Raw genomic sequence first — 19,923 nt, 5'->3', positions numbered from 1 at the left:
TGTTCTCTCTCTGCTGGGTGTTCTCTCTCTGCTGGGTGTTCTCTCTCTGCTGGGTGTTCTCTCTGCTGGGTGTTCTCTCTCCGCTGGGTGTTCTCTCTCCGCTGGGTGTTCTCTCTGCTGGGTGTTCTCTCTGCTGGGTGTTCTCTCTCTGCTGGGTGTTCTCTCTGCTGGGTGTTCTCTCTCTGCTGGGTGTTCTCTCTGCTGGGTGTTCTCTCTCTGCTGGGTGTTCTCTCTCTGCTGGGTGTTCTCTCTCTGCTGGGTGTTCTCTCTCTGCTGGGTGTTCTCTCTCTGCTGGGTGTTCTCTCTCTGCTGGGTGTTCTCTCTGCTGGGTGTTCTCTCTCTGCTGGGTGTTCTCTCTCTGCTGGGTGTTCTCTCTGCTGTGCAGTGAGCTCAGGCAGGTAGTCTCTGTCTAAAAGCAAGTCTTGTCATGTTTGCAGGTGGAGGTGTGATTCCAGGTATCACGTTGACTGGTAGGCGTTCTTAGAGGCACTTCTAGACCTTCTCAACACCCTTCCCTCCATCCCTTCCTTACCCCTTGTCCTTCTCAACACCCTTCCCTCCATCCCTTCCTTACCCCTTGTCCTTCTCAACACCCTTCCCTCCATCCCTTCCTTACCCCTTGTCCTTCTCAACACCCTTCCCTCTATCCCTTCCTTACCCCTTGTCCTTCTCAACACCCTTCCCTCCATCCCTTCCTTACCCCTTGTCCTTCTCAACACCCTTTCCTCTATCCCTTCCTTACCCCTTGTCCTTCTCAACACCCTTCCCTCCATCCCTTCCTTACCCCTTGTCCTTCTCAACACCCTTCCCTCCATCCCTTCCTTACCCCTTGTCCTTCGTCTCTTCTTCTTAGCTTGGCATGGCAGATTGCTGGCTGGCAGTACTTTCTTTCAGCACAATGTAAAAAAACTACTAAAAAGCATCAATACAAAACATACAATTTTTAAAAACACAAAATGGCTCACATGTTTGTGCAAGGTAGAGCAATGCAAAGTGTTACAAGAAAATATATATCGGATTTTTTTGTTTGTACAAAAATACTGAAAAAAAGACAATGTCTCTGGACTGGGAGATCCCATCTCAGTCAGTCTATCTCCATGGATACGTCCCAAATGGCATCCTATCCCCTATATAGTGCACTATTTTTGACTAGAGCCCTACACTATACAGGAAATAAGGTTCCATTTGAGACGCGACCCATCTCTCAGTCACAGTAACATGGTATTCCAGAGAACCTGGAGAACCAGGAGGATGGTGACACCCGAGGGGCCCAGGCTGGGAGAGTGGCCATCCAGGGGCCTCCAGACCTGGGGTGGGGTGCAGGACTGGGTGGGGTGGCTGGGGCCAGGGGTGGTGGCTGCGGTCCTCTGCAGCTGGAAGTTGTGGACGAGGGCGGAGAATGAGTCGGGACCGTACGGGACCGTTAACGTCTCCATCAACACCTGGTGACCCGGGAACGTTACCTGTCAATCACATTTATCCATCAGTTCATGTATTGATCAGTTATTACACTGTTGAGTAAACTTGACACACAGGCAAATATGTCAATCACATTGATTGATTTGATACTATTGATTGATTGATTCATACCCAGTTGTATACCAACTAAATATACAGTATTGTACTGTAGAGGATTGATTCATACCCAGTTGTATACCAACTAAATATACAGTATTGTACTGTAGAGGATTGATTCATACCCAGTTGTATACCAACTAAATATACAGTATTGTACTGTAGAGGGTTGATTCATACCCAGATGTATACCAACTAAATATACAGTATTGTACTGTAGAGGATTGATTCATACCCAGTTGTATACTAACTAAATATACAGTATTGTACTGTAGAGGATTGATTCATACCCAGTTGTATACCAACTAAATATACAGTATTGTACTGTAGAGGATTGATTCATACCCAGATGTATACCAACTAAATATACAGTATTGTACTGTAGAGGATTGATTCATACCCAGTTGTATACCAACTAAATATACAGTATTGTACTGTAGAGGCTTGATTCATACCCAGTTGTATACCAACTAAATATACAGTATTGTACTGTAGAGGATTGATTCATACCCAGATGTATACCAACTAAATATACAGTATTGTACTGTAGATCAAGTATCTATTCCGTCTGAACAGATGAATGTAATAAAGGGTGAAACATTTTTATTGTCATGGTTTCACAATATCTCTGTTGTCGAGAATGTTCTGGTGCTTTCTCTGCTCTGTCTGCGGAGGGACAGTTATCTGTTAGTTGATCAGATGTTTACTGGAGACTGTGGGAGATGTGGGACCTCATACTGCAGAGGGATGGTTGTTATCTGTTAGTTGATCAGATATTTACTGGAGACTGTGGGAGATGTGGGACCTCATACGTGCTACTGTCCCACCCAACCCAGCAGGACCACCCACATGGCTTTGTATGAGCTGGGTCAAAATAAAAAACACTGACAAACATTCATTGAGGTTGTGTCCAAAATGGCACCCTATTCCCTATATACTGCACTACTTTTGACTAGAGCCCATAGGATTGTCTCACTCTAGACTGTGTCTGAAACAGCACCCTAATCCATATATAGTGCACTAGTTTGACCCGAGCCCCATGTCCTCCCCATGCCACTTAGAGGAAGTTTACCCTCCACCCTCTTGGTTTATTTGAGAGCAGTTAAATCATTCCTATCAGTCCCAGTCCAATCTCAGTGTTGTATTTAGGGAGGGGGGGTCAAACAGCAAACATGCATCCAACAAGTTTGTAGAGTCAAAAGTTTAATGACGTCATTGCTTGCTAGGAATATGGGAACAAATACTACACTCAACTACTTTAATACACATAGAGGTACATTTGTCCAAATGCTTATGATACCTTCAACGATACATAAAGCAGAGCCCTAAGAAATCCATATATATATATATATATATATATATATATATATATATATATTTTTTTTTTTATATATAAATTTGATTTTCTAAATCCACAACAATGCTTAAACCACACCAGGAGACCACTTTTGAGGTCTGGGATTTGTTGTTGTTGTTGAAATGTCAAGTTTTGGGCATAGTTTCCCTTTAACTCCACTGCACCCAGCAAGAGGCTGCTGTTCACTGGTGTTTTTGTAGCACACGTGTGATGGTAGAGTTGGCAAAACAAATGACCCACTGGACTGATGCAAATAATCCCAATATAATTCTGCCAGGTAGGCAAAGGCTACTTTGTAGTTAACATTTAATTGAGAAGGGGTTTTGTGAAAGGCTTTCCATCTGCCAGAAGACTGTATTTGATTAGCATCACCGCTAACAGCTACACAGAGTGGTAGACGACGGGAACATACACAGACGGGGATTCTCGATGCCCGTTTAGAAAGTTGAAAGAAATACGAATCACTGACGCATTCTGTTCATGTTTTATAATAAACTTCGGGCAAAGTTGATTTCCTACTATGTTCCATATATTTTTGAATAGTGTTGAATTCCGTTTTATTGTCTAGATTCCGTGATTCAGCTTTCTTCGCATCACAGATTTTTAAATCAGACCCTAATAAAAGTGCTTTCATTTCTAAACGTTAAAACAGATATGTATGAAAATACCCTCAAATAAAAAGTGACATTTTTGTACATTCGCCTCATGTGAAACATTTTATCTCAAATCCAAATTGCTGGGAGTAATAGAGCCAAATTAAATGTTTTAGCTTCACTGTCCAAATAAATAACTACCACCCAGATACACAGACCGGTCCCAAATGGCACCCTATTCCCTATATAGTGGAATAGGGCTCTGGTCAAAAGTAGTGCACTACATTGGGAATAGGGTGCCATTTGAATAAACAATCCTAAAGTATCAATACTACCACCAGAGGGTGCTGTCTCACCATAAAGGTGTAGTTGCCTGGCAACAGCAGTCTGTAGTACTCTCCATGGAGGTCCGTTCTGAAGGGACAGAGGTTCCGTCTCCCCTCCACCTCCACCAAAGCATTCTGTAATGGGTTTCCCTCCGCGTCCAACACCTGCCCTTTCACACCTAGACACACACACACACACACACACACACACGGCGGGACGGAAGGAGAGCAGGACAATCAACACCAACCAACCAAAGCCAATTGGTTCTCAATTTACTGTCATCCAAATTGTTAAAAGTTTTTAAAAAACATTCTAATAAATGCAACAGTTGAACAACGTATGAAGATCCTCCAGGTACTGACTGGATTATAGCACATAAAACATTTTACTGGCACGGACAAATAATACCTGGACTTCTGGGATTTTGGTACTCAATTTGTCAAATTTCACTTTTATTTTCTTAGAATGGACTCATATCTACATTTTGTAATGGTATCAAGTATTTAAAAAAATATGTGTTAAAATAAAGAAAAGTATATATGCCTCATTTGCATAAACACACTAGGTAATATGCATATATGAATAAATGAACATAAGTGGAACTGGCCTACAACCACCAAAAACTAGCTCTGTCTAGGCCTACCTGCTCGGTCCAGACAGCCTCATTAATTACTGATGTTAAGTTGTGTTGCATAATTCAACATGTTGCATCACTAGCAGGAAACCCTCAGATTAAAGACCGACAGCTCGGCTCTAGATCACATCTATCTAAACAGACTTTACATTGTTTGTGAGATCAGACATAATATCACTATCATCCCAGTGTTCATTTTCAGGAAGTTTCTTTCATTTCAGCGCATCTAATTTGTAAACGTTAAAAAAACGACAGGCACAAGCAAGAGTATGAAAGATTCGCAGGAGTAAAATGAATCAATCCAGCGAGATTTAAATGTCAAGTGGATTTTGCCTCCCCCCCCTTCAAACACAGGAAATAGATGACAGAAAAAGACAGATCCTCAGGTGGGCGGAGCATGCGCGCTGCTACTCAATTATCCGGTTGTTAATTAGACGATACCCCATTAACTATTCAGAAGGGGTGGAGTTTCCCCCTTCTTAACTTTACTGGAGTGAATGAACCCTTCGTCGCCCTATTCTGTGTTTACCTCAACACAACACAGGAGAACATTAAGACTATTCTGTGTTAACCTCAACACAACACAGGAGAACAGTAAGACTATTCTGTGTTAACCTCAACACAACACAGGAGAACAGTAAGACTATTCTGTGTTTACCTCAACACAACACAGGAGAACAGTAAGACTATTCTGTGTTAACCTCAACACAACACAGGAGAACAGTAAGACTATTCTGTGTTTACCTCAACACAACACAGGAGAACAGTAAGACTATTCTGTGTTTACCTCAACACAACACAGGAGAACAGTAAGACTATTCTGTGTTAACCTCAACACAACACAGGAGAACAGTAAGACTATTCTGTGTTAACCTCAACACAACACAGGAGAACAGTAAGACTATTCTGGAAAAGCTTTTGACTGGAATACAAGGGTAGCTTCTGTTGGTTATTAAATATAACCTTTTAGCCAGGGTCACATTACAGTGGTGATTATTGTGATGTCAGTTGAGGCACCAAGCATCACACTGACTCTCCTGTGCATCCCAAATGGCACCCTAATACCTATATAGTGCACTACTTTTGACCAGGGTCCGCATCCCAAATGGCACAATATTCCCTATATAGGACACTACTTTTGACCGTGATGACTGACCTGGACCGGGAGTCACCCAGGGTAGACCATGATGACTGACCTGGACCAGGAGTCATCCCAGGGTAGACCGTGATGACTGACCAGGACCAGGAGTCATCCCAGGGTAGACCGTGATGACTGACCAGGACCAGGAGTCATCCCAGGGTAGACCGTGATGACTGACCAGGACCAGGAGTCATCCCAGGGTAGACCGTGATGACTGACCAGGACCAGGAGTCATCCCAGGGTAGACCATGATGACTGACCAGGACCAGGAGTCATCCCAGGGTAGACCGTGATGACTGACCAGGACCAGGAGTCATCCCAGGGTAGACCGTGATGACTGACCAGGACCAGGAGTCATCCCAGGGTAGACCGTGATGACTGACCTGGACCAGGAGTCATCCCAGGGTAGACCGTGATGACTGACCAGGACCAGGAGTCATCCCAGGGTAGACCGTGATGACTGACCAGGACCAGGAGTCATCCCAGGGTAGACCGTGATGACTGACCAGGACCAGGAGTCATCCCAGGGTAGACCGTGATGACTGACCAGGACCAGGAGTCATCCCAGGGTAGACCATGATGACTGACCAGGACCAGGAGTCATCCCAGGGTAGACCGTGATGACTGACCAGGACCAGGAGTCATCCCAGGGTAGACCGTGATGACTGACCTGGACCAGGAGTCATCCCAGGGTAGACCATTGTTGTGAGATCTTGTCGTGCTTCCTGATCTGGAGATCTATTTTAGTGCCTGGGGGCTTTTCAGCATGTGACATAACGTCGGGATTTTTTTTTGTTATTACAGAATTACCTTGAGCTTACATTCAATATCCACATCTCTTGAATGAATTGTTTTACCTTACCGATTCTTACCTAAATGAATCGTACTACCTAAACGATTCATACCTAAATGAATCATTCTACCATTGAAATGATCAAGCCACCACTTGGTAGTGAAACACTGTACAGAAGTATTGATTGATGTGATTGTATTTATGATAGACAGCGTGGTACTAACCCACGACAGACAGCATGGTACTAACCCACAACAGACAGCATGGTACTAACCCACGACAGACAGCGTGGTACTAACCCACGACAGACAGCGTGGTACTAACCCACGACAGACAGCGTGGTACTAACCCACGACAGACAGCGTGGTACTAACCCACGACAGACCGCGTGGTACTAACCCACGACAGACAGCGTGGTACTAACCCACGACAGACAGCGTGGTACTAACCCACGACAGACAGCGTGGTACTAACCCACGACAGACAGCGTGGTACTAACCCACGACAGACAGCGTGGTACTAACCCACGACGAGACAGCGTGGTACTAACCCACGACAGACAGCGTGGTACTAACCCACGACAGACAGCGTGGTACTAACCCACGACAGACAGCGTGGTACTAACCCACGACAGACAGCGTGGTACTAACCCACGACAGACAGCGTGGTACTAACCCACGACAGACAGCATGGTACTTACCCAGATGGACCTGTTGCATGTATGCCAGCAGCGCGGCCCGGTTGGCATCCCAGAGCCCAGGCAGATCACTCTCTGGAGGGAATTTACAACAGGACAGCTCCAAGGTGATCTCTAGACACTGGCCCCACACGTAGTTATAGTCCTGCATCCCTCCTAGGAAACGGATAGAAAAACATGAAACTGAGCCAGACTAGAGCCATAATGGTGCTCGTCACTCTACCAGTCACTGTAGTCTATTAGACCAGTATCTATAGGGTGAAGGGAAAGGCTGAACGGTCGTCACTCTACCAGTCACTGTAGTCTATTAGACCAGTATCTATAGGGTGAAGGGAAAGGCTGAACGGTCGTCACTCTACCAGTCACTGTAGTCTATTAGACCAGTATCTATAGGGTGAAGGGAAAGGCTGAACGGTCGTCACTCTACCAGTCACTGTAGTCTATTAGACCAGTATCTATAGGGTGAAGGGAAAGGCTGAACGGTCGTCACTCTACCAGTCACTGTAGTCTATCAGACCAGTATCTATAGGGTGAAGGGAAAGGCTGAACGGTCGTCACTCTACCAGTCACTGTAGTCTATCAGACCAGTATCTATAGGGTGAAGGGAAAGGCTGAACGGTCGTCACTCTACCAGTCACTGTAGTCTATTAGACCAGTATCTATAGGGTGAAGGGAAAGGCTGAACGGTCGTCACTCTACCAGTCACTGTAGTCTATTAGACCAGTATCTATAGGGTGAAGGGAAAGGCTGAACGGCCGTCACTCTACCAGTCACTGTAGTCTATTAGACCAGTATCTATAGGGTGAAGGGAAAGGCTGAACGGTCGTCACTCTACCAGTCACTGTAGTCTATTAGACCAGTATCTATAGGGTGAAGGGAAAGGCTGAACGGACGTCACTCTACCAGTCACTGTAGTCTATTAGACCAGTATCTATAGGGTGAAGGGAAAGGCTGAACGGACGTCACTCTACCAGTCACTGTAGTCTATTAGACCAGTATCTATAGGGTGAAGGGAAAGGCTGAACGGTCGTCACTCTACCAGTCACTGTAGTCTATTAGACCAGTATCTATAGGGTGAAGGGAAAGGCTGAACGGTCGTCACTCTACCAGTCACTGTAGTCTATTAGACCAGTATCTATAGGGTGAAGGGAAAGGCTGAACGGACGTCACTCTACCAGTCACTGTAGTCTATTAGACCAGTATCTATAGGGTGAAGGGAAAGGCTGAACGGTCGTCACTCTACCAGTCACTGTAGTCTATCAGACCAGTATCTATAGGGTGAAGGGAAAGGCTGAACGGACGTCACTCTACCAGTCACTGTAGTCTATTAGACCAGTATCTATAGGGTGAAGGGAAAGGCTGAACGGACGTCACTCTACCAGTCACTGTAGTCTATTAGACCAGTATCTATAGGGTGAAGGGAAAGGCTGAACGGTCGTCACTCTACCAGTCACTGTAGTCTATTAGACCAGTATCTATAGGGTGAAGGGAAAGGCTGAACGGACGTCACTCTACCAGTCACTGTAGTCTATTAGACCAGTATCTATAGGGTGAAGGGAAAGGCTGAACGGTCGTCACTCTACCAGTCACTGTAGTCTATTAGACCAGTATCTATAGGGTGAAGGGAAAGGCTGAACGGTCGTCACTCTACCAGTCACTGTAGTCTATTAGACCAGTATCTATAGGGTGAAGGGAAAGGCTGAACGGTCGTCACTCTACCAGTCACTGTAGTCTATTAGACCAGTATCTATAGGGTGAAGGGAAAGGCTGAACGGTCGTCACTCTACCAGTCACTGTAGTCTATTAGACCAGTATCTATAGGGTGAAGGGAAAGGCTGAACGGTCGTCACTCTACCAGTCACTGTAGTCTATTAGACCAGTATCTATAGGGTGAAGGGAAAGGCTGAACGGTCGTCACTCTACCAGTCACTGTAGTCTATTAGACCAGTATCTATAGGGTGAAGGGAAAGGCTGAACGGTCGTCACTCTACCAGTCACTGTAGTCTATTAGACCAGTATCTATAGGGTGAAGGGAAAGGCTGAACGGTCGTCACTCTACCAGTCACTGTAGTCTATTAGACCAGTATCTATAGGGTGAAGGGAAAGGCTGAACGGACGTCACTCTACCAGTCACTGTAGTCTATTAGACCAGTATCTATAGGGTGAAGGGAAAGGCTGAACGGTCGTCACTCTACCAGTCACTGTAGTCTATTAGACCAGTATCTATAGGGTGAAGGGAAAGGCTGAACGGACGTCACTCTACCAGTCACTGTAGTCTATTAGACCAGTATCTATAGGGTGAAGGGAAAGGCTGAACGGTCGTCACTCTACCAGTCACTGTAGTCTATTAGACCAGTATCTATAGGGTGAAGGGAAAGGCTGAACGGACGTCACTCTACCAGTCACTGTAGTCTATTAGACCAGTATCTATAGGGTGAAGGGAAAGGCTGAACGGTCGTCACTCTACCAGTCACTGTAGTCTATCAGACCAGTATCTATAGGGTGAAGGGAAAGGCTGAACGGTCGTCACTCTACCAGTCACTGTAGTCTATCAGACCAGTATCTATAGGGTGAAGGGAAAGGCTGAACGGTCGTCACTCTACCAGTCACTGTAGTCTATCAGACCAGTATCTATAGGGTGAAGGGAAAGGCTGAACGGACGTCACTCTACCAGTCACTGTAGTCTATCAGACCAGTATCTATAGGGTGAAGGGAAAGGCTGAACGGACGTCACTCTACCAGTCACTGTAGTCTATCAGACCAGTATCTATAGGGTGAAGGGAAAGGCTGAACGGACGTCACTCTACCAGTCACTGTAGTCTATTAGACCAGTATCTATAGGGTGAAGGGAAAGGCTGAACGGTCGTCACTCTACCAGTCACTGTAGTCTATTAGACCAGTATCTATAGGGTGAAGGGAAAGGCTGAACGGTCGTCACTCTACCAGTCACTGTAGTCTATCAGACCAGTATCTATAGGGTGAAGGGAAAGGCTGAACGGTCGTCACTCTACCAGTCACTGTAGTCTATCAGACCAGTATCTATAGGGTGAAGGGAAAGGCTGAACGGTCGTCACTCTACCAGTCACTGTAGTCTATTAGACCAGTATCTATAGGGTGAAGGGAAAGGCTGAACGGCCGTCACTCTACCAGTCACTGTAGTCTATTAGACCAGTATCTATAGGGTGAAGGGAAAGGCTGAACGGTCGTCACTCTACCAGTCACTGTAGTCTATCAGACCAGTATCTATAGGGTGAAGGGAAAGGCTGAACGGTCGTCACTCTACCAGTCACTGTAGTCTATCAGACCAGTATCTATAGGGTGAAGGGAAAGGCTGAACGGTCGTCACTCTACCAGTCACTGTAGTCTATCAGACCAGTATCTATAGGGTGAAGGGAAAGGCTGAACGGACGTCACTCTACCAGTCACTGTAGTCTATTAGACCAGTATCTATAGGGTGAAGGGAAAGGCTGAACGGTCGTCACTCTACCAGTCACTGTAGTCTATTAGACCAGTATCTATAGGGTGAAGGGAAAGGCTGAACGGACGTCACTCTACCAGTCACTGTAGTCTATTAGACCAGTATCTATAGGGTGAAGGGAAAGGCTGAACGGTCGTCACTCTACCAGTCACTGTAGTCTATTAGACCAGTATCTATAGGGTGAAGGGAAAGGCTGAACGGACGTCACTCTACCAGTCACTGTAGTCTATTAGACCAGTATCTATAGGGTGAAGGGAAAGGCTGAACGGTCGTCACTCTACCAGTCACTGTAGTCTATCAGACCAGTATCTATAGGGTGAAGGGAAAGGCTGAACGGTCGTCACTCTACCAGTCACTGTAGTCTATCAGACCAGTATCTATAGGGTGAAGGGAAAGGCTGAACGGTCGTCACTCTACCAGTCACTGTAGTCTATTAGACCAGTATCTATAGGGTGAAGGGAAAGGCTGAACGGTCGTCACTCTACCAGTCACTGTAGTCTATTAGACCAGTATCTATAGGGTGAAGGGAAAGGCTGAACGGTCGTCACTCTACCAGTCACTGTAGTCTATCAGACCAGTATCTATAGGGTGAAGGGAAAGGCTGAACGGTCGTCACTCTACCAGTCACTGTAGTCTATCAGACCAGTATCTATAGGGTGAAGGGAAAGGCTGAACGGTCGTCACTCTACCAGTCACTGTAGTCTATCAGACCAGTATCTATAGGGTGAAGGGAAAGGCTGAACGGTCGTCACTCTACCAGTCACTGTAGTCTATTAGACCAGTATCTATAGGGTGAAGGGAAAGGCTGAACGGTCGTCACTCTACCAGTCACTGTAGTCTATTAGACCAGTATCTATAGGGTGAAGGGAAAGGCTGAACGGTCGTCACTCTACCAGTCACTGTAGTCTATTAGACCAGTATCTATAGGGTGAAGGGAAAGGCTGAACGGTCGTCACTCTACCAGTCACTGTAGTCTATTAGACCAGTATCTATAGGGTGAAGGGAAAGGCTGAACGGACGTCACTCTACCAGTCACTGTAGTCTATTAGACCAGTATCTATAGGGTGAAGGGAAAGGCTGAACGGTCGTCACTCTACCAGTCACTGTAGTCTATTAGACCAGTATCTATAGGGTGAAGGGAAAGGCTGAACGGTCGTCACTCTACCAGTCACTGTAGTCTATTAGACCAGTATCTATAGGGTGAAGGGAAAGGCTGAACGGTCGTCACTCTACCAGTCACTGTAGTCTATTAGACCAGTATCTATAGGGTGAAGGGAAAGGCTGAACGGTCGTCACTCTACCAGTCACTGTAGTCTATTAGACCAGTATCTATAGGGTGAAGGGAAAGGCTGAACGGTCGTCACTCTACCAGTCACTGTAGTCTATTAGACCAGTATCTATAGGGTGAAGGGAAAGGCTGAACGGTCGTCACTCTACCAGTCACTGTAGTCTATTAGACCAGTATCTATAGGGTGAAGGGAAAGGCTGAACGGTCGTCACTCTACCAGTCACTGTAGTCTATTAGACCAGTATCTATAGGGTGAAGGGAAAGGCTGAACGGACGTCACTCTACCAGTCACTGTAGTCTATTAGACCAGTATCTATAGGGTGAAGGGAAAGGCTGAACGGTCGTCACTCTACCAGTCACTGTAGTCTATTAGACCAGTATCTATAGGGTGAAGGGAAAGGCTGAACGGTCGTCACTCTACCAGTCACTGTAGTCTATTAGACCAGTATCTATAGGGTGAAGGGAAAGGCTGAACGGTCGTCACTCTACCAGTCACTGTAGTCTATCAGACCAGTATCTATAGGGTGAAGGGAAAGGCTGAACGGACGTCACTCTACCAGTCACTGTAGTCTATTAGACCAGTATCTATAGGGTGAAGGGAAAGGCTGAACGGTCGTCACTCTACCAGTCACTGTAGTCTATTAGACCATTATCTATAGGGTGAAGGGAAAGGCTGAACGGTCGTCACTCTACCAGTCACTGTAGTCTATTAGACCAGTATCTATAGGGTGAAGGGAAAGGCTGAACGGTCGTCACTCTACCAGTCACTGTAGTCTATTAGACCAGTATCTATAGGGTGAAGGGAAAGGCTGAACGGTCGTCACTCTACCAGTCACTGTAGTCTATTAGACCAGTATCTATAGGGTGAAGGGAAAGGCTGAACGGTCGTCACTCTACCAGTCACTGTAGTCTATTAGACCAGTATCTATAGGGTGAAGGGAAAGGCTGAACGGTCGTCACTCTACCAGTCACTGTAGTCTATTAGACCAGTATCTATAGGGTGAAGGGAAAGGCTGAACGGTCGTCACTCTACCAATCACTGTAGTCTATCAGACCAGTATCTATAGGGTGAAGGGAAAGGCTGAACGGTCGTCACTCTACCAGTCACTGTAGTCTATCAGACCAGTATCTATAGGGTGAAGGGAAAGGCTGAACGGTCGTCACTCTACCAGTCACTGTAGTCTATTAGACCAGTATCTATAGGGTGAAGGGAAAGGCTGAACGGACGTCACTCTACCAGTCACTGTAGTCTATTAGACCAGTATCTATAGGGTGAAGGGAAAGGCTGAACGGTCGTCACTCTACCAGTCACTGTAGTCTATTAGACCAGTATCTATAGGGTGAAGGGAAAGGCTGAACGGTCGTCACTCTACCAGTCACTGTAGTCTATTAGACCAGTATCTATAGGGTGAAGGGAAAGGCTGAACGGTCGTCACTCTACCAGTCACTGTAGTCTATCAGACCAGTATCTATAGGGTGAAGGGAAAGGCTGAACGGACGTCACTCTACCAGTCACTGTAGTCTATTAGACCAGTATCTATAGGGTGAAGGGAAAGGCTGAACGGTCGTCACTCTACCAGTCACTGTAGTCTATCAGACCAGTATCTATAGGGTGAAGGGAAAGGCTGAACGGTCGTCACTCTACCAGTCACTGTAGTCTATTAGACCAGTATCTATAGGGTGAAGGGAAAGGCTGAACGGTCGTCACTCTACCAGTCACTGTAGTCTATTAGACCAGTATCTATAGGGTGAAGGGAAAGGCTGAACGGACGTCACTCTACCAGTCACTGTAGTCTATTAGACCAGTATCTATAGGGTGAAGGGAAAGGCTGAACGGTCGTCACTCTACCAGTCACTGTAGTCTATTAGACCAGTATCTATAGGGTGAAGGGAAAGGCTGAACGGACGTCACTCTACCAGTCACTGTAGTCTATTAGACCAGTATCTATAGGGTGAAGGGAAAGGCTGAACGGTCGTCACTCTACCAGTCACTGTAGTCTATTAGACCAGTATCTATAGGGTGAAGGGAAAGGCTGAACGGTCGTCACTCTACCAGTCACTGTAGTCTATTAGACCAGTATCTATAGGGTGAAGGGAAAGGCTGAACGGTCGTCACTCTACCAGTCACTGTAGTCTATTAGACCAGTATCTATAGGGTGAAGGGAAAGGCTGAACGGACGTCACTCTACCAGTCACTGTAGTCTATTAGACCAGTATCTATAGGGTGAAGGGAAAGGCTGAACGGTCGTCACTCTACCAGTCACTGTAGTCTATTAGACCAGTATCTATAGGGTGAAGGGAAAGGCTGAACGGTCGTCACTCTACCAGTCACTGTAGTCTATTAGACCAGTATCTATAGGGTGAAGGGAAAGGCTGAACGGATCGTCACTCTACCAGTCACTGTAGTCTATTAGACCAGTATCTATAGGGTGAAGGGAAAGGCTGAACGGTCGTCACTCTACCAGTCACTGTAGTCTATTAGACCAGTATCTATAGGGTGAAGGGAAAGGCTGAACGGTCGTCACTCTACCAGTCACTGTAGTCTATTAGACCAGTATCTATAGGGTGAAGGGAAAGGCTGAACGGTCGTCACTCTACCAGTCACTGTAGTCTATTAGACCAGTATCTATAGGGTGAAGGGAAAGGCTGAACGGACGTCACTCTACCAGTCACTGTAGTCTATTAGACCAGTATCTATAGGGTGAAGGGAAAGGCTGAACGGTCGTCACTCTACCAGTCACTGTAGTCTATTAGACCAGTATCTATAGGGTGAAGGGAAAGGCTGAACGGACGTCACTCTACCAGTCACTGTAGTCTATTAGACCAGTATCTATAGGGTGAAGGGAAAGGCTGAACGGTCGTCACTCTACCAGTCACTGTAGTCTATTAGACCAGTATCTATAGGGTGAAGGGAAAGGCTGAACGGACGTCACTCTACCAGTCACTGTAGTCTATTAGACCAGTATCTATAGGGTGAAGGGAAAGGCTGAACGGTCGTCACTCTACCAGTCACTGTAGTCTATTAGACCAGTATCTATAGGGTGAAGGGAAAGGCTGAACGGTCGTCACTCTACCAGTCACTGTAGTCTATTAGACCAGTATCTATAGGGTGAAGGGAAAGGCTGAACGGTCGTCACTCTACCAGTCACTGTAGTCTATTAGACCAGTATCTATAGGGTGAAGGGAAAGGCTGAACGGTCGTCACTCTACCAGTCACTGTAGTCTATTAGACCAGTATCTATAGGGTGAAGGGAAAGGCTGAACGGTCGTCACTCTACCAGTCACTGTAGTCTATTAGACCAGTATCTATAGGGTGAAGGGAAAGGCTGAACGGTCGTCACTCTACCAGTCACTGTAGTCTATCAGACCAGTATCTATAGGGTGAAGGGAAAGGCTGAACGGTCGTCACTCTACCAGTCACTGTAGTCTATCAGACCAGTATCTATAGGGTGAAGGGAAAGGCTGAACGGTCGTCACTCTACCAGTCACTGTAGTCTATCAGACCAGTATCTATAGGGTGAAGGGAAAGGCTGAACGGTCGTCACTCTACCAGTCACTGTAGTCTATTAGACCAGTATCTATAGGGTGAAGGGAAAGGCTGAACGGACGTCACTCTACCAGTCACTGTAGTCTATTAGACCAGTATCTATAGGGTGAAGGGAAAGGCTGAACGGTCGTCACTCTACCAGTCACTGTAGTCTATTAGACCAGTATCTATAGGGTGAAGGGAAAGGCTGAACGGTCGTCACTCTACCAGTCACTGTAGTCTATTAGACCAGTATCTATAGGGTGAAGGGAAAGGCTGAACGGTCGTCACTCTACCAGTCACTGTAGTCTATTAGACCAGTATCTATAGGGTGAAGGGAAAGGCTGAACGGTCGTCACTCTACCAGTCACTGTAGTCTATTAGACCAGTATCTATAGGGTGAAGGGAAAGGCTGAACGGTCGTCACTCTACCAGTCACTGTAGTCTATTAGACCAGTATCTATAGGGTGAAGGGAAAGGCTGAACGGACGTCACTCTACCAGTCACTGTAGTCTATTAGACCAGTATCTATAGGGTGAAGGGAAAGGCTGAACGGACGTCACTCTACCAGTCACTGTAGTCTATTAGACCAGTATCTATAGGGTGAAGGGAAAGGCTGAACGGTCGTCACTCTACCAGTCACTGTAGTCTATTAGACCAGTATCTATAGGGTGAAGGGAAAGGCTGAACGGTCGTCACTCTACCAGTCACTGTAGTCTATTAGACCAGTATCTATAGGGTGAAGGGAAAGGCTGAACGGTCGTCACTCTACCAGTCACTGTAGTCTATCAGACCAGTATCTATAGGGTGAAGGGAAAGGCTGAACGGACGTCACTCTACCAGTCACTGTAGTCTATTAGACCAGTATCTATAGGGTGAAGGGAAAGGCTGAACGGACGTCACTCTACCAGTCACTGTAGTCTATTAGACCAGTATCTATAGGGTGAAGGGAAAGGCTGAACGGTCGTCACTCTACCAGTCACTGTAGTCTATTAGACCAGTATCTATAGGGTGAAGGGAAAGGCTGAACGGTCGTCACTCTACCAGTCACTGTAGTCTATTAGACCATTATCTATAGGGTGAAGGGAAAGGCTGAACGGTCGTCACTCTACCAGTCACTGTAGTCTATTAGACCAGTATCTATAGGGTGAAGGGAAAGGCTGAACGGTCGTCACTCTACCAGTCACTGTAGTCTATTAGACCAGTATCTATAGGGTGAAGGGAAAGGCTGAACGGCCGTATGCAGTTCTATATGTATCTACACTGAGATGATGTGGAACATACCGGAATATTTACATAAATCTCCCATTGACATGAATGATTTACGAGAACGTTCTATTTTAGACAAGACGGACTTCAGTTCTGACTTGGATGTGTTATTAACTCTGCTAAATCTTAACCCAACATCTCCAGGGTGATGACAACACTGACAGGTTCCCCCAGTGAAAGGTCATGTCTGTACACGTGACCTCTAGTATTAGTATTGTAGCAAATTAGTCCCGTGGTTTGAACTTTGAACCCGACAGAGGGGGGGGCTTGCAACTGTCAACCCATCACCCTTAGCTATTACCCCAGATCTGTAAACTGATAGATTTACTGACCTGGTAGAGGATACCAGTAGTACCCCAGATCTGTAAGCTGATAGATTTACTGACCTGGTAGAGGATACCAGTAGTACCCCAGATCTGTAAGCTGATAGATTTACTGACTGACCTGGTAGAGGATACTAGTAGTACCCCAGATCTGTAAGCTGATAGATTTACTGACTGACCTGGTAGAGGATACCAGTAGTACCCCAGATCTGTAAACTGATAGATTTACTGACTGACCTGGTAGAGGGTACCAGTAGTACCCCAGATCTGTAAACTGATAGATTTACTGACTGACCTGGTAGAGGGTACCAGTAGTACCCCAGATCTGTAAACTGATAGATTTACTGACTGACCTGGTAGAGGATACCAGTAGTACCCCAGATCTGTAAGCTGATAGATTTACTGACTGACCTGGTAGAGGATACCAGTAGTACCCCAGATCTGTAAACTGATAGATTTACTGACTGACCTGGTAGAGGATACCAGTAGTACCCCAGATCTGTAAGCTGATAGATTTACTGACTGACCTGGTAGAGGGTACCAGTAGTACCCCAGATCTGTAAGCTGATAGATTTACTGACTGACCTGGTAGAGGGTACCAGTAGTACCCCAGATCTGTAAGCTGATAGATTTACTGACTGACCTGGTAGAGGATACTAGTAGTACCCCAGATCTGTAAGCTGATAGATTTACTGACTGACCTGGTAGAGGATACCAGTAGTACCCCAGATCTGTAAACTGATAGATTTACTGACTGACCTGGTAGAGGATACCAGTAGTACCCCAGATCTGTAAGCTGATAGATTTACTGACTGACCTGGTAGAGGATACCAGTAGTACCCCAGATCTGTAAACTGATAGATTTACTGACTGCCCTGGTAGAGGGTACCAGTAGTAGCCCAGATCTGTAAGCTGATAGATTTACTGACTGACCTGGTAGAGGGTACCAGTAGTACCCCAGATCTGTAAACTGATAGATTTACTGACCTGGTAGAGGATACCAGTAGTACCCCAGATCTGTAAGCTGATAGATTTACTGACTGACCTGGTAGAGGGTACCAGTAGTACCCCAGATCTGTAAGCTGATACATTTACTGACTGACCTGGTAGAGGATACCAGTAGTAGCCCAGATCTGTAAACTGATAGATTTACTGACTGACCTGGTAGAGGATACCAGTAGTACCCCAGATCTGTAAGCTGATAGATTTACTGACTGACCTGGTAGAGGATACCAGTAGTACCCCAGATCTGTAAGCTGATAGATTTACTGACTGACCTGGTAGAGGGTACCAGTAGTACCCCAGATCTGTAAACTGATAGATTTACTGACTGACCTGGTAGAGGGTACCAGTAGTACCCCAGATCTGTAAGCTGATAGATTTACTGACCTGGTAGAGGGTACCAGTAGTACCCCAGATCTGTAAGCTGATAGATTTACTGACTGACCTGGTAGAGGGTACCAGTAGTACCCCAGATCTGTAAACTGATAGATTTACTGACTGACCTGGTAGAGGATACCAGTAGTACCCCAGATCTGTAAGCTGATACATTTACTGACTGACCTGGTAGAGGATACCAGTAGTACCCCAGATCTGTAAGCTGATACATTTACTGACTGACCTGGTAGAGGATACCAGTAGTACCCCAGATCTGTAAACTGATAGATTTACTGACTGACCTGGTAGAGGGTACCAGTAGTAACCGTTGGTGATGCCCTCCTTAAAGTCCTTGGAGTCGTAACAGTGGTCTCCCTTGTGCATCTTGCTGTGGGTGTAGGAGTAGGTCTTAGCCAGCTGGATCAACACGTCGTTGTCAGGGGCAACACTGGATCCACTCTGCAGCTCACTACCTGGGTGACAACATAACATGTCAACCTATTCCCTATATAGTATACTACTTTAGACCAGAGCCCTATTCCCTATATAGTGCACTACTTTAGACCAGAGCCCTATTCCCTATATAGTACACTACTTTTGACCAGGGCCCTATTCCCTATATAGTATACTACTTTAGACCAGAGCCCTATTCCCTATATAGTATACTACTTTAGACCAGAGCCCTATTCCCTATATAGTGCACTACTTTAGACCAGAGCCCTATTCCCTATATAGTATACTACTTTAGACCAGAGCCCTATTCCCTATATAGTATACTACTTTAGACCAGAGCCTATTCCCTATATAGTGCACTACTTTAGACCAGAGCCCTATTCCCTATATAGTACACTACTTTTGACCAGGGCCCTGGGCTATTTGGGACACAGTGGAAACAACCAATATTGACGTGATTGACTTATTGATCTCTTCACAAGGACACCTGTTGTTACTCTGCTCTGTAGTCATTCTAGTAGTCTCTATATTGTTACTCTACTCTGTAGTCTATATTGTTACTCTGCTCTGTAGTCATTCTAGTAGTCTCTATATTGTTACTCTACTCCGTAGTCATTCTAGTAGTCTCTATATTGTTACTCTACTCTGTAGTCATTCTAGTAGTCTCTATATTGTTACTCTACTCCATAGTCATTCTAGTAGTCTCTATATTGTTACTCTACTCTATAGTCATTCTAGTAGTCTCTATAGTGTTACTCTACTCTGTAGTCATTCTAGTAGTCTCTATATTGTTACTCTACTCTGTAGTCTATATTGTTACTCTGCTCTGTAGTCATTCTAGTAGTCTCTATATTGTTACTCTACTCTGTAGTCATTCTAGTAGTCTCTATATTGTTACTCTACTCTGTAGTCTATATTGTTACTCTGCTCTGTAGTCATTCTAGTAGTCTCTATATTGTTACTCTACTCTGTAGTCATTCTAGTAGTCTCTATATTGTTACTGTACTCTGTAGTCTATATTGTTACTCTGCTCTGTAGTCATTCTAGTAGTCTCTATATTGTTACTCTACTCTGTAGTCATTCTAGTAGTCT

The 19,923-nt window shown here is 45.5% G+C and overlaps 1 protein-coding gene across 1 annotated transcript in view; it reads right to left on the bottom strand.

The window, feature by feature from the left end:
* Positions 1–231: 231 nt before the first annotated feature.
* The window catches only part of cpm (carboxypeptidase M), a gene marked incomplete at its 5' end in the record, with an annotated part of 55,593 nt that continues 35,901 nt past the window's right edge, over positions 232–19,923 (bottom strand). The window contains 4 exon segments of the mRNA XM_045722390.1: positions 232–1,463; positions 3,882–4,030; positions 7,121–7,273; positions 18,681–18,851. Of these exon segments, the coding sequence (XP_045578346.1) occupies positions 1,209–1,463; positions 3,882–4,030; positions 7,121–7,273; positions 18,681–18,851 (728 nt within the window).

This window comes from Salmo salar, chromosome ssa07 (assembly GCF_905237065.1).
Source record: "Salmo salar chromosome ssa07, Ssal_v3.1, whole genome shotgun sequence".
Taxonomy (NCBI): domain Eukaryota; kingdom Metazoa; phylum Chordata; class Actinopteri; order Salmoniformes; family Salmonidae; genus Salmo; species Salmo salar.
Note: the sequence above shows the minus strand (reverse complement) of the source record. Positions and strands in the feature narration are given on the sequence as shown.